This window comes from Dermacentor albipictus, chromosome 6 (assembly GCF_038994185.2).
Source record: "Dermacentor albipictus isolate Rhodes 1998 colony chromosome 6, USDA_Dalb.pri_finalv2, whole genome shotgun sequence".
Classification (NCBI taxonomy): Eukaryota; Metazoa; Arthropoda; class Arachnida; order Ixodida; family Ixodidae; genus Dermacentor; species Dermacentor albipictus.
The window spans coordinates 116,040,545-116,059,282 of NC_091826.1; the positions used below are offsets into that span (position 1 = coordinate 116,040,545).

At 49.4% G+C, this 18,738-nt stretch overlaps 1 protein-coding gene across 2 annotated transcripts in view; it reads right to left on the reverse strand.

Annotated features, from left to right (window-relative positions):
• Positions 1 to 18,738, reverse strand: part of LOC135908339 (fibroblast growth factor receptor homolog 2-like) — a 204,854-nt gene that overhangs the window by 35,876 nt on the left and 150,240 nt on the right. For both annotated transcript variants that reach the window (XM_070541272.1, XM_070541271.1), the window contains exon 2: positions 5,268 to 5,717. In XM_070541272.1, coding sequence (XP_070397373.1) covers positions 5,268 to 5,517 — 250 coding nt within the window. In that variant the 5' untranslated portion in view covers positions 5,518 to 5,717. The remainder of the gene's footprint in view (positions 1 to 5,267; positions 5,718 to 18,738) is intronic.

The window sequence follows — 18,738 nt, forward strand, 5'->3', positions numbered from 1 at the left end:
AAAAGCATAGGTTTCAAGTTAAGGCACATTTCTGTATACGGAGGTCACTTTACGTCACTTGGAAACATCAGCACTAGTCGGAGATACTTCCATATTGAATGTCTTGTGGTAACGGCGGAATACGATGTCACTCACACTACATTGTGGAGGGCCTAGAGGTTGGAGTGCTTGAAACGTTTCGACGTTGAACAGCATTTATTGGATCGAGTGTCCCAGAGTTTTTACGGGGCGTATGAATTGGCTTTGAGATTGCTTTACTTATTTGTGGAACTTGACAGTAAGTTTGTTTTACGTGAACCTTTTGTGAGCTGCCTCTATATAGCGTTTACGAGACTGGACTTCTGAGTGTGTGAGTGTGTTTATGAACAAGTACAAAATTTTTCAGAAATGTGGCTGCTGCGCATTTGAAACTAGATTACAACGCGATAGAAAGGTTACAGACGATATTCAGTTAGACACAAAGACAGTGTAGGGACAATTTCAGGATCCTCTATGGAATGCTTCGAGTGTCGTTTGAACTGCAAACTCATAAAACACGTACATTTCCTACAGCAATTTTTGCAGTACCTATGAGTACCGTTTAGAGGTAAAGACAGAGAATGTTTTTGGCAAAAAGGCTATAGGCCCGTGGGATACAGTAAAAGAGCTACAAGTGGTTAACCATTACCCGACTTCCAATTTTGTGATGTTCCACTTCCACTTTTATTCCATGCGGCACTGGCTACGTCCCGCCTCCTTTGTCACAGTGACGTGCAATGTCTCGGGTGTTGTCTACTTCTAATTGATTTGAACCCGGGCGAATTGCCGTCTCTCTTTCCGACGCAGATATTCTTTTAAGCCGCAGAATGAAGTTCACGAGCAGCGCTCGCATTTTCAATCAGCGCCCTGCCCCTGCAGTTCAGTGCGTGCACGAACAACTAGCAGTGCATGAAATGATAAACCGAGCCCTGATTCCATTGACGTCGTTTCCCAATAGGCGCTGGCGTCACTGCACTGTTGCACAGTTACGTTGCATTCGAACTCGACTGTGTTAAGGTCCCCATGTAGCAGAAAATCCGGGATCGGCGGCGGCGGCGGTGGAGTCACCCGTGAGCAAAAATTTGCGTATTTATATTTAGCTAAATGCATATGCTACGCTTGCTATATGACATTCCGTATATGCGGGTTATATTGCGACACCATTCTATCACTAAAGTTGCTCACACCGTGTCTTACGTACTTGACAAAATTCTGTGTCTCACTTTTCAGGATGACAGCGGGCAGACAAATGTCACGAAAGGACACACCGACAGCGCATGCCTTTTATGTTAAATCTTCTCGGACTGAAATATAAAGAGTGTGAAACAAATAACAGAACCCCGAAAATGACGTAATTATCTCTGGCGTGACTGTGCATTACCTCCGGGTATGGCGCACGCAAGAGGCCGCGTTTCTACCAGAAAGCTCGCCTTTCTGCATAGTGTTCGCTGCCAGCGCTTCCCGGTAAACATTACGGTTACAGAAGGGGTAGTTGCCGGGAAGTGTGAGAAACAGCCAGTGATTTTTGAATGCTATCGCGTTCCGCACTTAAAGGCGAAGTTTAAGTGGCCCCTATATTTCCCCTCTAGACTTTCCCATTATTCCGCGCAGCCTCGGGAAGTTTCCACCAGAGCTCAAGTTGTGAAAATAAGCTATTCACGCCACTTCTTGCTTTTTTTATGCAGGCGCCCACAATTGAACGTGTGTAGACATCTGCAGCAGGCGATCCGCGTTCTCAGGCGTAAGTGCGCCATAGATTTGAAGAAACGCCAACAGTTCACGTGCATGTGTTTTTATATATGTAGGCACTCTATTTAATATGTATACTTATGACATTAGAAAAAAATGGCTGTGGCTTAGCTAAGGTTAAGCCCAGGATGCGAAGCATACTAGCCTTTATTTTAGTTGTTGAACCACTGTTCAGCCTGGTGAACTGCTGTTGCTTGGCTATATTTGGTTCGGCTAGACGAAGAAACAACTCATGCAGGCGAGCGCACGAGCTGAGAACCGGCTATGTAGCTACGCGGCCGCAAGCGAGCGCACATGTTGAGCCTCCGCTTTTGGAGCTGTTATGACGTCATATGGTAGCTACGCGGCCGCGCGCGGCGCAGCAAGGAAGAGCGTGGTTGTGCGGCTAGTATGCTTCGCATAAAAAATCACTGGACGGGCATGCTCAAAATATTCCCTATGACCTCCCGTCGGAAGCCAATCAGATCACTTGCCCCCACTGACATTACTCATCCGTTCTCAGTAGACTTTTCAGAGGCGGGGAAAACGTAAGGAACAGAACCATGGTGATTTGTAGCGATGCAAATGTTTAAAAAACAAATAATATATTTTACGCTTTATTCAGTGTGCCAAAATCTGGCCTTTTATCCAAACAACCTTTTCTATCGACTTAGTTCCTTTCTTCACATCCATTAAAATTGTTTCAGGGTCGGTAAAGTCAACGACGGGCTTAGAGACAGCCTCTTGACAGGCGATAATTAACGTTTATTCAAGCAATATCTACATGGCGTTCGTAAGTAAAGAATGAGGAAGTTAAAAATGTATTATCTATAAAATGTACACGGAAAGGTTAAAATTACTAAGATTGCCACTGACCTCATTTCATGTAACTCACGCCCAACGTAAATTCATTTGAGTCTCCATGATTGCACAATGGCTGCGCACAGAAATACTCTAAGGCATTCCTTCAGGATTGTTTTTGAGCCATGCCCCTCATGCGCGTCCTCGAGCGCATGCGCACGAAGTCACGAAAAGCTTTAGCGCGTACTCGGGCTGAACTCAGGTCACTGATCCTTTGATCATGGTCTTAGTGAAAATACAGCTTTGTCAAAGAAATTCAGGCGGTGCCCATCTGAGTTGAGCCGCCGAATACTATTCAAGTTACAATTTTGTTACTCTGGTATAAAGACGTCTATGAACGACGCGCATAGACGCGCATAGACGTCAGACGACAGCGCTCATTACCTCTGAAGCCTCTCCATTTATAACCAACCGCTACCGACAACAAACGCACCTGACGCCACTGCACTAACCCTTTAAAACTAACATGACGAGGATGATGAGGCTGCCTTTGACGAAGATAGGTCCTCCTATCGAAACGCTGGCCGGCCTTTCTGAGGCACCATATCCCTGTTTACAAACTTTATACCACAGTGTGCTATTCTATCTGTCAGCCCCTTTCCTGATATTGGACTTCAATGTTGTTACTTGGCACTGGAGCTGCAAGCTGTGCGAGTCAGCTCAGCTTCATCGAATCGGTAGGCGAATGAATGCTACTTTATTGAGTTTGTTAAAAAGGAAACGAAAAGGAAGGCTCTAGATGTAGACGTGCTGTGCTCAATAAGGCACCATGACCAGGCTAATGAACCTTGTTAGCTCCCGCCATGAGCTTTGTAAAAGAAATGTGCTCTGTGAATGGGCGCCAGTTGAAATAGTCACATATACATTTCCACACCGCACTGTGATCCAGAAATAGTCTATCAACAAGTTCAGAGTTAGGACTGTAAAATGTAGCGTTTAATAAGAATTGTCAGAGAAATAGGATATACTTATGGCAGGAGATGTTCCGGCAAAGCCGGCGCAATCACACAAATCAACCGTTATCGGTGCTACAATGAGCGCGTGTATAAAGAAAAATGCAGAAACGCTTTGTTAACAGTCTCATAAACGCAGAGACGAGTTTCTTCCTTTAAGATAAAGCTACGGCTTTAAAATTTCCGACCTCTCTCTGAAGCTCGGCTTACGTTGCTCAGTTATGCCGTGCTGATTCGTCAGTTACGAAGGACTCATCGAAAGATTTGCCCAATTGAAACCTTGCTCCCCGAGGACGTTCCGAAAAAGAGGCAATAATTAAAAGTATGCTTTTTAAGCATTAAATGCATTTAGCCCCCGTTGTTGGTGACCTTCATGGGATCTTGAGCCAAATGCCAGAGCTGTTATCCGGGCACTCAAACGGGGACATCCGGGCAAATTGCGAGAACAAAATGAGATCATCCGGGAAAACAATCAAAACGAAAGAACATGCGATCCCTGGCCACCTACAATTTGTACAGGACCGAATTACATACGCTAGATCCTGCCCAAACAAGTTAAAAGAAATATTGCTTCCGCGTTATTCATATGTTTGTCCACAATATCACTCAGCTGTAACTTCTAGTATACTGAATTTTTTATCATTTCCAATGGCGAGTTGAAAAGGCATATACAAGTCACCAAAGACATAAAGTAATGTTTTGGCGCCGAGGCAGGATTGCATGGGCTCTCTTAAACGACAGCGGCCCGTGAATTCCGCGGCGAGGGTTTTGCATCACCCCGAGAGATGGCGCCAAACCGCTTGGTGCCTCATTCAGATGCTTTTGTTCTAGCGGAGCAGTGCGCTCGGCCTCCCTAGTGTCTTCCGCTGCCCGTCGTGCTGCCTTCAGCCGGTTTTCTTCTTCTAGCTGGGCAGCGTCCATATGGGTTTAATGCACAGTATGGCGTGGTGCGGTGCACTGCACTGCACCCATTTTAAGGTTATGGCTAGTATCATTTCCAAGGAATCTGCTGTGCCGGTTGGCATTGCATGCTTATATCTGCTCTCGATTACGGAAGAGACAGCAATTTTACTACTAACAATTTCCGCCGTCGACGAAGTTTCATGGAATAAAGCTTGACACGCCAGGCCCGAAGGCAGCACGAGAGTGCTTCATGTCACGAGGGCACTTTGCTGTAAAGAACTACTGCCCTGCGTTAAGTTCATTCGCCTTTCATTTACACTCGGAATCGATGTTCGTGACGAGCTTCCCCAGTATTGCTGCATAAGTCAGCATGCCTACGACATTTAGATATTTCTAATTACTCTACCACACCTTCTCAGCTTGATATCGTTGTTTCCCTTAAGTTTGGTCCGTGATCTCCTTTAGAGAAGTAAAAGCAGTGTGTCTTATGCGTTTAAGTTGTGCCTCTGGTGGGGCAGTGGAAAGATATATTTTTTTCCACCTTTAACTTATCGTGACTTAACCATTGCCTACGAAAACAACACTCTGGCTTCTTGGTGATGGATCATTCAATGTTTCTCAAGTTTAAGCACCCGTTAATAAACAATATTGCTTCATTAAAATGTTTCACGCTGCAATCAATGTAAAAGAGATGACGTCACCGCCATCCAGTTAACAACAGAAGATGCCAAGCAACCATAGAAGCGTCTCTTAATAAAATAAAAGAAAAAGCGGCATTACAGGCATAGAATAAAACGTACTCACCGGCCACGAAAAGCTCCACGCGGGACTCCGTCACCACTACCGTGGCGGAAGTGACGTTGTTGCGGTACGTGACGTTGCAGTCATAGTTTCCGCTGTCGGAGCGCTCCAGGCGGTTCAGCCGCAATGCAGGCGGGTCGCTGAGAAGCGAGAAGAACGCCCTGCCCGACCAAGATGGCCGCTTCCAGTGCGTTCCATCCACCAAGCCACCAGTTCCTCCCAACACCGTGGCGGACGGTTCTGGTGCTTCCATCGCGTAAACCCTCTTCGCCTGCAGGTGGCCTTTGGCGTAGTACGGTGAGCTGCCGTATTCTTTGTAGGCGTGGGTTGACACGTGGAACCAGACGGCTGAGATTGGCTCACGGGTGGCCGTGTTGATCGCGCACGGAAGTGACGTCGGCTCGCCTTGCAAGACGTTCAGGCGAAGTGGCGTATTTGGGTCCTTTTTGTCGTCTGCAAAATGAAAGAAAAAATTCATTGCGTACAGCGGGAGTTGCCAACACTTATACCGAAGCATAGTTCCACATCCACAAAAATTTGAACTTGTTCATATTTGTTTCTAGCCATGTAGAGTATGCTTGTAGAAAGGATTAATTAAATGGTGTTTCGGCAGGGAAATTATTAGTGTAGTTATTATACAATCAACAAATAGTTTGGTTTACCATTCACCACATAAAGCTTGATTTTGCGTATCATGGACATTATTATTATATCGCCGTGCTTGAATCAGCATTTCGAAGCATCAAATTCAGCGTGGAATAAATGATATGTCGGGCATTAGAATGTCAATTAGGAGGAGTTTTGGCATATATTTGCTGTGCCCAAATTTGAGTGTGCGTGTGTGCGTGTGTGTGTGTGTGTGTGTGCGTGTGCGTGTGTGTGTGCACGCGCGCGTGTGTGTGTGTGCGCACGTATGTGTTTGTGTGCGTGTGTGTGTGTGAGAGAGAGAGAGAGAAAGATAGAGACTGATTTTCTTGCGCTTCCTGTAAGGCAACCAATGTTGTATCACCCAAAAGCTTTGTGGTCGAATATACTATCCTTTACAACACCAGTCACGCCGTTTTATCGATATAATGGGCTCTTTTGTCTTAAGGTAGTGTTATGGCCGAACTCATATGGCGTCATAGTGAAAAAAATATTAGTCTTGACATCAAGCATAGTACAAAAAATGAGGAAGCGCATTGACAAGCTGGAACTGCAACTGCGCCTAATGAACCACCGTGGAAGGGAATTTAGCGTCGAAACTGTGCTGGCAGTCCAAGCTTTTAATTGAGATTCAAAAATAATAAGTTTAAGCTGAAGCACCCTTACGCCTTCTCGCGTGCCTTTCTGTGAAAGGCTGAAAGTAACGGGCTGAGGAGCCGCAGTGACATAAAGGCGAACGACGCTTCGCTTTAAGGTGTGGTATGCATAAACTGGGCGCCAGGCGTCGACCGCCGTTTCAGAAACCATCAATTTTGGACCACGCCAGTGTCCGGCGCTCCACTCCTGCGAACTTCGCGGAGCAGGAATGGAGCATCACGATAAGCTGTCCTTTACTCGTAACGCACGCCTGCTTAAGCATTCTATGCACCAACAAAGTCGATAATGCGGACAAAAGTGTAAGGGAAACGGGATGGGGCTGACCTAACCAGGCGAGCTCACTGAAACGGAACGCCGCCTCTACGGCACATAAATTCCTTGTAACTTTGCCTTCGCCGCTGGCGTCTGTATTTTTTCGCAAGGACTCGTATTACATCATCAAGACGCGTAACGACTCCACCGATGCTCTGCTATTTCCGGCCCTTGGTCTTACGTGCTCCTCTTTTGTTTTTTCTCACACACAAGATTTACCGTGGTAGCAGTATTTCCTGCTCCTTCTTTTTCTCCCTCTAATCCTGCGTCATAGGCTGGAGCTTATCATCTGACAGCCGCAGTGATCGTGGTAAACATAATGACGAGAAGTGGACGTGATCTTCGTCTTTCACTATTCACCCCATGGCGTTCCTGTCTGTTTCATTCATTACGTAGGCTTGTGCCGACAGAAGTGATAGTAGCATACAAAGGACGCCAGGCCTACCGTAGTTATTGGCGCCTGTTTGAGCCAAACGGACAGTCGGTGCATCAAGTCAATGTTCACGAAAAAAAGGCAGGGGCCGTCGCAATCCCCACTGTTGTGATAACCGAGCGGGAGAGAGAGAGAGAGAGAGTGAGAAAACCAGGGTAGGAAAGGCAGGGAGGTCAACCAGAACAGCATCCGGTTTGCTACCCTACACTGGGGGAAATGGGAATAGAAAGAGGAACACAGGGAGAGAGCAAGCACTGAGTACGTGTGGGAGGGACACCATACACAAGGACACTACAAACGGTATCTTAAGCCCATGCACTTCCAAGTACTGCACTAGTGCACGAATCGCTTTTCGAGCCATTGACGGGTGTGGCCACGGTCCGAGCATCTTTGACTCGGTGAACGGTCTCGAGTCCATTCGGCGTAAAGTTGCCCGCAGAGAGAAGCGTTGGACATCGTAACGAGGGCAGGTACAGAATAAGTGCTCGATGGTCTCCTCGCACCCACAGGAGTCGCACATCGGGCTATCGGCCGTTCCCATACGGTAGGAGTATGCGTTCGTGAAGGCCACCCCCAGCCACAAGCGACACAACAAGGTTGTTTCGCCGCAGGAAAGGCTAGATGGCAGTTGTGGCCGTAGCGTGGGATCCAGTTTACGTAATCTGCAATTGAAGGTACTTGAAATCCAGAGATCTTGTGACTTCTTGCGTGCAAGTAGGCGATGTTCTCTGGCAGCGTCCGACCTCACCAAAGGTGTTGGACGCGTCTTGGTATCTTCGTGGGCACACCGGGCAGCCTTGTCAGCTAGGTTGTTGCCGACGATGCCACAGTGAGCAGGAATCCGCTGAAATATAATGTGCTGTCCTCTTTCCAGAGCATGGTGGTGCAGTTACCTGATGTCAGACGTCATCTGCTCGTAAATTTTGTGACGTAATGCAGACTTGACGCTGTGAAGGGCTGCCTTAGCGTCACAAAATACGACCCATTTCTCTGTTGGCTTTTCGGTGATGTACATTATAGCGGCATGGAGAGCTGCAAGTTCTGCCGATGTAGATGTAGTCGTATGCGACAATTTGAATTTAAGTGTAACGTTCTTAGCTGGAACGACGAATGCGGCAGTTGAGCTGTTAGGTGAGGTCGAACCATCGGTATATATATGAATGCGGTCATGATACCTCTGGTGATGTAATAGGAGCGTAAGTTGCTTCAGAGCCGGCGCTGGATGATTGCACTTTTTTGTAATTCCAGGAATAGCAAAATTCACTTGAGGCTGTCGCAGGCACCACAGGGGAGAGGAAGGCTTCGCCGCCTGTGTAAAAGATGCCGGTATGCACTCTTGATTATTTTATTTATTTATTTATGAATACTGCGATCTTGTACACAAGATCATAGCAGGTGGGAAACATTGTGTGAAGATACAGAATTAGATGAATACAGATGAGCACTAATCACTCGTGAAAAGGTCGCTTGAGGTCTCTCGGCTGATAGGGAGGCCAAATGATGGTCGGGGATCCTTGACAGATGGCGAATGTGCGCTCTGAGAGATTCGACAGTTACATGTGTCTGGATTATATGGTCTCCCGCGATGGCGATTGTAGCTGCTGTTGAGGTGCACCGAGGCAGCCCTAAACGCGTGCGTAGGGCTTAACGTTGTATGCTCTCCAAGGCGCGAAAGTTCGTCTTGCATGCATTTGACAACACTGGTAGGCGGTAACGTAGGAGTCCGAGAAACAAAACCCTGTATAGCTGCAACATAGAATGGACTGGTTTACCCCAGTTTTTCCCGTAGAGAAATTTGAAGACCTGAGCAATTGCGACTAACTTCTTTTTCAGATAGACGCAGTGAGGGCTCCACGAGAGGTTGCGGTCAATGATGACGCCCAGAAACGATGCGTCTTAACATAGAATACAGCTTGGCCATTGATGGTAACAGGATACAATGACAGTAGTTTGCGCGTAAAACCAAGTAATGCACACTTTTCAGTAGACACACTGAGGCCTTGTTCTCGGAGATAAGACGCCGTCATGGTTGCCGCCCGCTGAAGCCTGGCTCTTAGCTGAGGGCGAAGCACCGCAGAGGCCCAGATGCAAATGTCGTCGGCGTATATTGAGACATGAACTGTCTGCGGCAGGTAATCCGCTAGTCCTACCAGGACGAGGTTGAACAAAACAGGGCTCAACAGATGTAACGGTCTGAAGTTGGACCGTCTTCGGTCTTTAAGAAAAAAGGCCTCTCGGTCAAATAGTCCCGAATCCATTTATATATCCGGCCACCAACTCTAACAGCCTCAAGTGAGTTCAGTATGGCCTCATGGGCGACGTTGTCGTATGCTCCTTTTATATCTAGAAAAAGTGCCGCAGATAGGCGCTTGACGCTTTTTTGATTTTGGACCCATGTTACGATGTCAATGACGTTGTCGATGGACGTGCGACCTCGACGAAAGCCTGTCATGGCGTCCGGATAGATGTTGAATCGTTCTAGGTACCATTCCAAGCGAGCAAGAATCATTCTTTCGGTCACTTTGCCGACGCAGCTCGAAAGCGCAATCGGACGATATGATGACATCTCAAGCGGAGACTTTCTAGGTTTCAGAATGGGGATCAAGCGGCTCGATTCCCATTGTTTAGGAACGGCGCCGTTCTGCCATGACTCACTGTAGTAGTTGAGCAGCTCATCACGTGTGTCATGTCCAAGGTGGTATAGGGCAGCATACGTGATGCCATCAGGTCCTGGTGACGAAGGACGCCTGCAGGTCACCAACGCAGCATCGAGCTATTCGACTGAAAATAGCACGTTCATTTCTGGCACTCGTGCCTCAGGGATCTCATTCAATGCTGCGTCAGTAATGATGTCCACGGACCCAGCAAGCCGTGCAGCGAGGTATATGATAACCGAGCGAGCTGGAGACGAGTGGTAAAACTCGAGGTAGAGGCACAGGCATGATGTTTTGTTTTAGTGAATTAAGACTGGCGTGATTTCGTCTGTTATATTGTCACGTGGTTGTGACGTTGAATAACACAGTAGCAGTACTGTGAACGACAAAACTAACTTTTATTGGGCGAACCTGTGCCCACAAAACAGGCTACACTTATAGCACAACGATAGCGGCGAACACGCTCGGCGATCGTCGAAAATCTGATCAACGGGTCAAGCGCGTCGGCTTTTATAGAGCAGTCGTCGAATCTTCCAGACTAATCGTTCGGACCCGCGTGCCTTCCACAAAGTTCTACACCATTCGCGTTACGCGATGAAATCAGATAATACAAGGTTCGGCGACAACATAGAGCCGGGTAGAAGCATCGATAACTTTCCATAAACTTCGGATGCATGCAGGCGCGTCCCGCGCTGTGCGATAACATTTTGTTAGGTGGCGAAACGTGGTCGCCCGATAAAGATAAGTACGTGTGTCAATACCCCCCTCTCAAAAAGCATCGACCCGATGCTGCAAACAAACGAAGGTAATAAACAAAAGCACTTGTAGCAAAGAAAAGAACAAAAAATGGCGAAGTTTGTCAGCGTCCGTAAAAGGGTTTAAGGCGCACCACGTGGACCACTTCAGATCGTGCGCGGCGCCGCTGTGAATGCGAAATGCCGTCTGGCACGACCTCATAGTCCAGAGCGCCAATACGTCGGATGACCTTGTAGGGTCCGAAATAGCGTCGGAGTAGTCTCTCACTGAGTCCTCGTCGGCGTATCGGGGTCCAGACCCAAACACGGTCACCAGGTTGGTACTCGACGAAGCGTCGTCGGAGGTTGTAGTGTCGGCTGTCGTTCCTCTGCTGGCTCTTGATTCGCAGGCGGGCGAGCTGTCGGGCTTCTTCAGCGCGCTGGAGATAGCTAGCGACGTCAACATTCTCTTCGTCAGTTACGTGCGGCAGCATGGCGTCAAGCGTCGTCGTCCGGTTCCTGCCGTAAACCAGCATAAACGGTGTGATCTGTGTTGTTTCTTGCACCGCCATGTTGTACGCAAAGGTTACGTACGGCAGGACCGCGTCCCACGTCTTGTGTTCGACGTCGACGTACATTGCTAGCATGTCGGCGAGGGTCTTGTTCAGGCGCTCCGTGAGACCATTCGTCTGCGGATGGTAGGCAGTTGTCCTCCTGTGGCTCGTCTGGCTGTACTGCAGAATGGCTTGGGTGAGCTCTGCTGTAAAAGCCGTTCCTCTGTCCGTGATGAGGACTTCTGGGGCACCATGTCGAAGCAGGATGTTCTCGACGAAAAATTTCGCCACTTCGGCTGCGCTGCCTTTCGGTAGAGCTTTAGTTTCAGCAAAAAGGGTGAGATAGTCCGTCGCCACGACGATCCACTTATTCCCGGATGTTGATATCGGAAACGGCCCCAACAAATCCATCCCAATCTGCTGGAATGGTCGGCGAGCAGGTTCGATCGGCTGTAGTAATCCTGCTGGCCTTGTCGGTGGTGTCTTGCGTCGTTGGCAGTCTCGGCATGTCTTGACGTAACGGGCGACGTCGGCGGTCAGACGCGGCGAGTAATACCTTTCCTGTATCCTCGACAGCGTCCGGGAGAATCCGAGGTGCCCAGCGGTTGGATCGTCGTGCAGGGCGTGCAGTATTTCTGGACGCAGCGCTGATGGTACAACAAGAAGGTAGCTGGCGCGGACTGGTGAGAAGTTCTTCTTCACGAGCAGGTTGTTTTGTAGCGTGAACGAAGACAACGCGCGCTTAAATGCCCTAGGGACAACGTCGGTGTTCCCTTCCAAATACTCGACGAGACCTTTTAGCTCCGGGTCGGCTCGTTGCTGTTTAATGAAGTCTTCCGCGCTTATTATCCCAAGGAAGGCGTCGTCGTCCTCGTCGTCTTGCGGCGGGGGATCGATGGGGGCGCGCGATAAGCAGTCGGCGTCGGAGTGTTTTCTTCCGGACTTGTATATTACCGTGACGTCGTATTCTTGTAGTCTGAGGCTCCACCGCGCCAGCCGTCCTGAAGGGTCCTTTAAGTTAGCTAGCCAACACAATGCGTGATGGTCACTGACGACTTTGAATGGCCTGCCATAGAGGTAAGGGCGGAATTTAGCTGTAGCCCAAATGATGGCGAGGCATTCCTTTTCAGTCGTAGAATAGTTGCTTTCTGCTTTTGACAGCGACCGGCTAGCATACGATATCACCCTTTCAAGTCCTTCTTTCCTCTGGACTAGGACGGCACCGAGGCCTAGGCTACTGGCGTCAGTGTGGATTTCGGTATCAGCGTCCTCGTCGAAGTGTCAAAGTACCGGCGGCGACTGCATGCGTCGTTTGAGTTCTTGAAATGCCTTGGCCTGAGGCGTTTCCCACTTGAACGCGACATCACATTTGGTTAGATGTGTTAGCGGCTCCGCGATGCGTGAAAAGTCCTTGACAAAGCGCCTATAGTAGGCACACATGCCAAGGAATCTGCGCACTGCCTTCTTGTCGGTGGGCTGCGGGAACTTTGCGATGGCAGCTGTCTTCTGTGGGTCGGGGCGTACTCCTGATTTGCTGATCACGTGGCCTAGGAACAAAAGCTCATCGTAAGCGAAACGGCACTTTTCCGGCTTCAGAGTGAGCCCTGATGACTTGATGGCTTCTAACACTGCCGCAAGCCGCCTAAGGTGGTCGTCGAAATTTTCGGCGAAGACAACGACGTCATCCAGGTAAACAAGGCACGTCTGCCACTTCAGTCCGGCTAACACCGTGTCCATGACGCGCTGAAACGTTGCAGGCGCCGAGCACAGTCCGAATGGCATGACCTTGAACTCATACAGGCCGTCTGGCGTGATGAAGGCAGTCTTTTCGCGATCTCTCTCGTCCACTTCTATTTGCCAGTAGCCAGACTTGAGGTCCATCGACATGAAGTATTTAGCGTTGCAGAGCCGATCCAATGCGTCGTCTATCCGTGGAAGGGGGTACACATCCTTCTTCGTGATCTTGTTCAGTCGACGATAATCGACGCAGAAGCGTAGGGTTCCGTCCTTTTTCTTTACCAGGACTACAGGAGAGGCCCACGGGCTTTTTGACGGCTGGATGATGTCGTCGCGCAGCATTTCGTCGACTTGTTGCCTAATAGCTTCACGTTCTCGCGTCGAAACTCGGTAAGGGCTCTGGCGGAGTGGTCGAGCGCTCTCTTCGGTTATTATGCGATGCTTTGCAACTGGTGTTTGTCGAATCCTCGATGACGTCGAAAAGCAGTCTTTGTATCGTCGGAGAAGACTTCTGATCTGTTGCTGCTTACTCATAGGAAGACTTGGATTCACGTTGAAGTCTGGTTCGGGGATAATGCTCATCGGGGTAGATACGGCTGAATCCGAGAGGACAAAGGCATTGCTGGTTTCCACAATTTCCTCGATGTATGCGATTGTCGTGCCCTTGTTGATGTGCTTGAACTCTTGGCTGAAGTTGGTTAGCATAACTTCCACTTGCCCTGCGTGGAGTCGAGCAATCCCTCTTGCGACGCATATTTCACGGTCGAGCAGTAGATGTTGGTCGCCCTCGATGACGCCTTCTAAGTCAGCGGGTGTTTCAGTGCCGACGGAAATGATAATGCTGGAACGCGGCGGGATGCTCACTTGATCTTCGAGCACACTCAAAGCGTGGTGACTACGAAAGGTCTCCGGCGGTATCGCTTGATCTTGTGACAGCGTTATCAATTTCGACTTTAGGTCGATGACTGCGCCATGCTGATTCAAGAAGTCCATGCCGAGAATGACGTCTCGTGAACACTGTTGGAGGACAACGAAGGTGGCAGGGTAAGTCCGGTCATGAACGGTAATTCTTGCCGTGCAGATCCCTGTCGGCGTAATCAGGTGTCCTCCAGCGGTCCGAATTTGAGGGCCTTCCCATGCAGTCTTAACTTTCCTCAACTGGGCGGCGATGGGTCCACTCATGACGGAGTAATCGGCTCCTGTGTCTACTAAGGCGGTGACTGCGTGGCCGTCGAGAAGCACGTCGAGGTCGGTGGTTCTTTGTCTTGCGTTGCAGTTAGGTCGTGGCGTCGGATCACGGCTGCGTCGTGTTGAACTGAAGTTGGAACGTCGCGTCGTCAAGTCGTCGTTCGTCGTTGTAGTCTTGCCTTCCTGACTTCGTCGGGACGGCGGCGTGTCGTTGTTATGTCGTCGAGGTAGTCTCTTCGGCGTCTTCGTCGGCGGCGGAGGATCTTCGTCAGTTCGACGAACAGCTACCGCACCTCCATCGGTTGCTGCTTTTAGTTTTCCGGATATGGGCTCTCTGACAGGTCCCGGGCTGGGCCAGTGTATGGTCGGCGCTGCGGCGACAGGTAGCGGCCTGGTGATGGCGAACGCGATGGTCGTCGAGAGCTCCACTGAGTAGCGGCGAGGTAGTCGGCGATATCGCGGGGGCGTTCACCTTGCTGCGGGCGCGGAGCGTTGATGGCGAAACCTCGCAGTCCCATTTCCCGGTATGGACATCGTCGGTAGACGTGACCCGCTTCCCCGCAGTGGTAGCAGAGCGGGCGGTGGTCAGGAGCGCGCCAAACGTCGGTCTTCCTCGGGTAGCTCCGCTGGGCGACGGGTGGGCGCGCTGTCGGCGGCGGCGGCGGTGGTCGACGGAATTGCGGCGTTACAGGGCCCTGGCGCGGTCGCTGAGGAGGGCCTTGACGGCGTACGACGGCGGCGTAGGTCATCGCTTCGGGTTGGGGTTGCGGTAATTGAGGTTGCGACGACGGGAAGATCTTCTGAAGCTCCTCTCGTACGACTGCCCTGATAGCCTCGCGCAGGTCTTCGGAGGCCAGTGATTGAAATCCGGCATAGTATGTAGCGTTGGTGCGGCGGTCGAATTGCCGGTTTCGCATCTCGAGTGTCTTCTCGATGCTAGTGGCCTCGCGAAGAAACTCGTCGACAGTCTTCGGTGGGTTTCGTACCATACCGGCGAAAAGTTCCTCCTTAACACCACGCATTAGTAGCCGGACTTTCTTTTCCTCGGACATTTCCGGGTCGGCGTGGCGGAATAGGCGGCTCATTTCCTCTGTAAAAATCGCGGTGGTCTCGTTGGGCAGCTGCACTCGGGTTTCCAGTAGTGCTTGGGCTCGTTCTCGGCGTACGACGCTTGTGAATGTCTTCAGGAAGCCACTTCGGAAAAGGTCCCAGGTCGTTAACGTGGCTTCTCTATTCTCGAACCACGTCCTGGCAGCGTCTTCCAATGCGAAGAAGACATGTCGCAGTTTGTCGTCGCTGTTCCAGCTGTTAAATGCAGCGACCCTCTCGTACGTTTCGAGCCAGGTTTCTGGGTCCTCGAACGTTGAACCGCGGAACGTGGGGGGCTCCCTGGGCTGCTGCAGCACGACGGGGGATGCTGGGGCTGCCATTGGGGAGGACTTGGTGGCAATCTTCCTGCACGTCTCAGGTAGGAGTCCGTGCTCTGGGGGCAGTCCTTGCAGCCGGCGGCTAGCTCGCTGGTCTTGGGCGACGTTGGTTTTGTCCTCGGGCTTCGGGCTTGGATCGCGGCTTTGCGGGGGCGTTCGGTACATGAACGCACAAGCACCTCCACCGGATGTCACGTGGTCGTGACGTTGAATAACACAGTAGCAGTACTGTGAACGACAAAACTAATTTTTATTGGGTGAACCTGTGCCCACAAAACAGGCTACACTTATAGCACAACGATAGCGGCGAACATGCTCGGCGATCGTCGAAAATCTGATCAACGGGTCAAGCGCGTCGGCTTTTTAGAGCAGTCGTCGAATGTTCCAGACTAATCGTTCGGACCCGCGTGCCTTCCACAAAGTTCTACACCATTCGCGTTACGCGATGAAATCAGATAATACACGGTTCGGCGACAACATAGAGCCGGGTAGAAGCATCGATAACTTTCCATAAACTTCGGATGCATGCAGGCGCGTTCCGCGCTGTGCGATAACATTTTGTTAGGTGACGAAACGTGGTCGCCCGATAAAGATAAGTACGCGTGTCAATATAGTTCAGAGGTGGCAGAATAGTATAAATAATTTGCGAAAACAAAAGTGATAGGGTGGTTTTGGATGCGTTAGTCTGGTGTGGGTGTTGACATTGCCATGGTTGTACGTCTTTTTAGGGGCTGTTCGGGACTTGTGCAGCTGAAAGTAAAATTTCAAGATTTCAGTGGTTGCTCAAACCGCCGCTTACTGGCAAAATGTTCCGGCGTCGTAGAAGCACCTCGTGGTAATATTTAGGGGGCAGTGCGTATAATGTCGTTCAATAGTAGACCAATCTTTCGCACTGATTCTGTAGAGATTCAGTTGGTCATAATCCCTGGGACTTGCATAGGCCATGCAGAGATGTGCATGAAGTTGAAGCTGAATGTTGCAGTCATAACTGAAGGACTGAGCAGCTGCGTGGTTATTTATTTTTATGTTTAATAGGCTTTTATTTAACATTTACTTTTAACGTCGAACATTTCACTCCAAATTCCTATGCATGGCGTAGGTACTCATACGGTATCGCCTTTTGATTGAGAGGTATATGTTGCCTATGATTTGATCATTCCATTAGTAATACGCCACCGCGACAGTTGACACCTCGCAATATCAGCATATTTTTTTAGATGGATAATCATTTCTATGCTTACTTTCCGTCACCCTTAGTCACGTAAGACAAAAATATGGGCCCGTCCCGGAAATAGTGCAATACGGGGCCGACCCGTGGTGAAGGTGATGCAGGCTTAAAGAAACCAGCAAAGTGAAGCGAAAAGTGCATATATTCTTTGGAATAACGCATACACTATAGATGGCACCCGCAGCGCCGAGCAGCTTTACCTCCGTGCTTCCTGTCGCTTCCACGCTAACTAAGCGGTGAGAACACCGCGCTCACAAATCTCAGCACACGCCGCACTGTGCCCCTTTCGCTGATCGCTTTCGGGATATGGATCCGCGCGCCTCTCTTTTCGACGCGAAGCGGTGAGAACACAACGCGCGAAGCTATCAGCAGTCGCCACTCTGTCTGCATGGCTGATCGCGTTCGAGGTAGGGTCCACGTGGCTCATAATGGTACCACGCGGGTGGATAAGGCGCTAAAGAGCGATAACAGTCTATAATCATCGGAACGTCATCAACGCACGTGGCACCACCGCCTGCAGTTGTTTGCGTGCCTCATCAATGCACCCATCACTATACATCAATACACCTCATCAAGGCACGCTGCGCGAATGCGCCCAACTATATACAGCAGCCCAAATGTGAGAAACTGCCGTCCCCAGCTCCCGTTAATTAGTTATAAAAAGCAAACAGTTACCGAAATGTGTGCATGCTTTTGATAACTAGAAATAGCGTATCATGCGTCTGCGTACGATGAAGGCATAGGGGAGAATATCACTTCAGAGGCCCTCATCAAGAACTACCGATTTCTGTAATATCAATCTAGTCTCCTGACAAGGACAGGTGAATCACGAAGGTGAGACTGGACACCTGCTACCATAACTTTACGCAACTTTAAGTGCAATTTCAGTTGCAATGACTTTATTAGCAGAAAGCTTCAGCTAATAAGCGACTGCTATATCAATCTAAAGCAATTTGCGCGCTTAAGGCTGCTTTCTGGGCATACCTCAGGCCATTACACCTTTTATGGATGTAAGGGTGGAAGTTACAGACCGATTCGTATCCTTAAAGACCCTTAGCGGTGTAAAGCGGCTTACAGTGACGAAAAAATAACGCTGCCAACCGTAAACTTCTATGAGCAACGACTACCATATCTATGTGTTCTTTTTCTTTGATCGTTGAGCGTATAATATCTTCTCGGCACTAGCGACCAGTACCTTCAGCAGATGGTTACAAGTTTTACGCTCGCTATGAATCATGTGCCATATAGTTGAGCATTGGCGTTATTCTGTAACTAGCGATGCAACTATATAGTTGCGTCCCACCATAGAGTTTCATATTAGTATACCTAGAGGCAAATCTGGCGCTGCGATCGTTCAACCTACATGGGAATGATGGGAAGTACAGGCTTCGGATTGGCATTCTGTTGACTGGCGAACTAGTGTACAAGTATTTTTTTAAAAGTTTCGGTTTCGCTCCAAGCGCAATTGCTATAACCTGCAGTTGGACAGTGCAACGCAAAGCTCTCTGCGTTTGTTAGGTTGCTCAGAGTGGCGATAGCGCGCTGGGCCAGCGACTGGGACGATGCTTGTGTCGCGGTGTGGCGTCGAAGCCGTGACGAGAAAGCGGCGGCATCGTAAACGTTGAAAGAACATGTTTTGAGCGTTTAGACCTTTGTTTGTTAAGTGTGTTAGGTTGGCACTGTAGCGTTACGTGCTTTATGAAACTTCAGAATGGAACAAAGAAGGCACTACTGATACAAGACATATACAATTGTACTTCTAGTGGCTTGACAATCAAATTTTATTGAGGGCTTCATTATGTGCTCGTTTATGTGCTCATTGAAATGCGTGTTTTAGGACTTTGAGAACACAAACTTACTTGTGGTAGGAAAGATAGCTACTTCCTAGCTGTAGTCTAGTGTCGC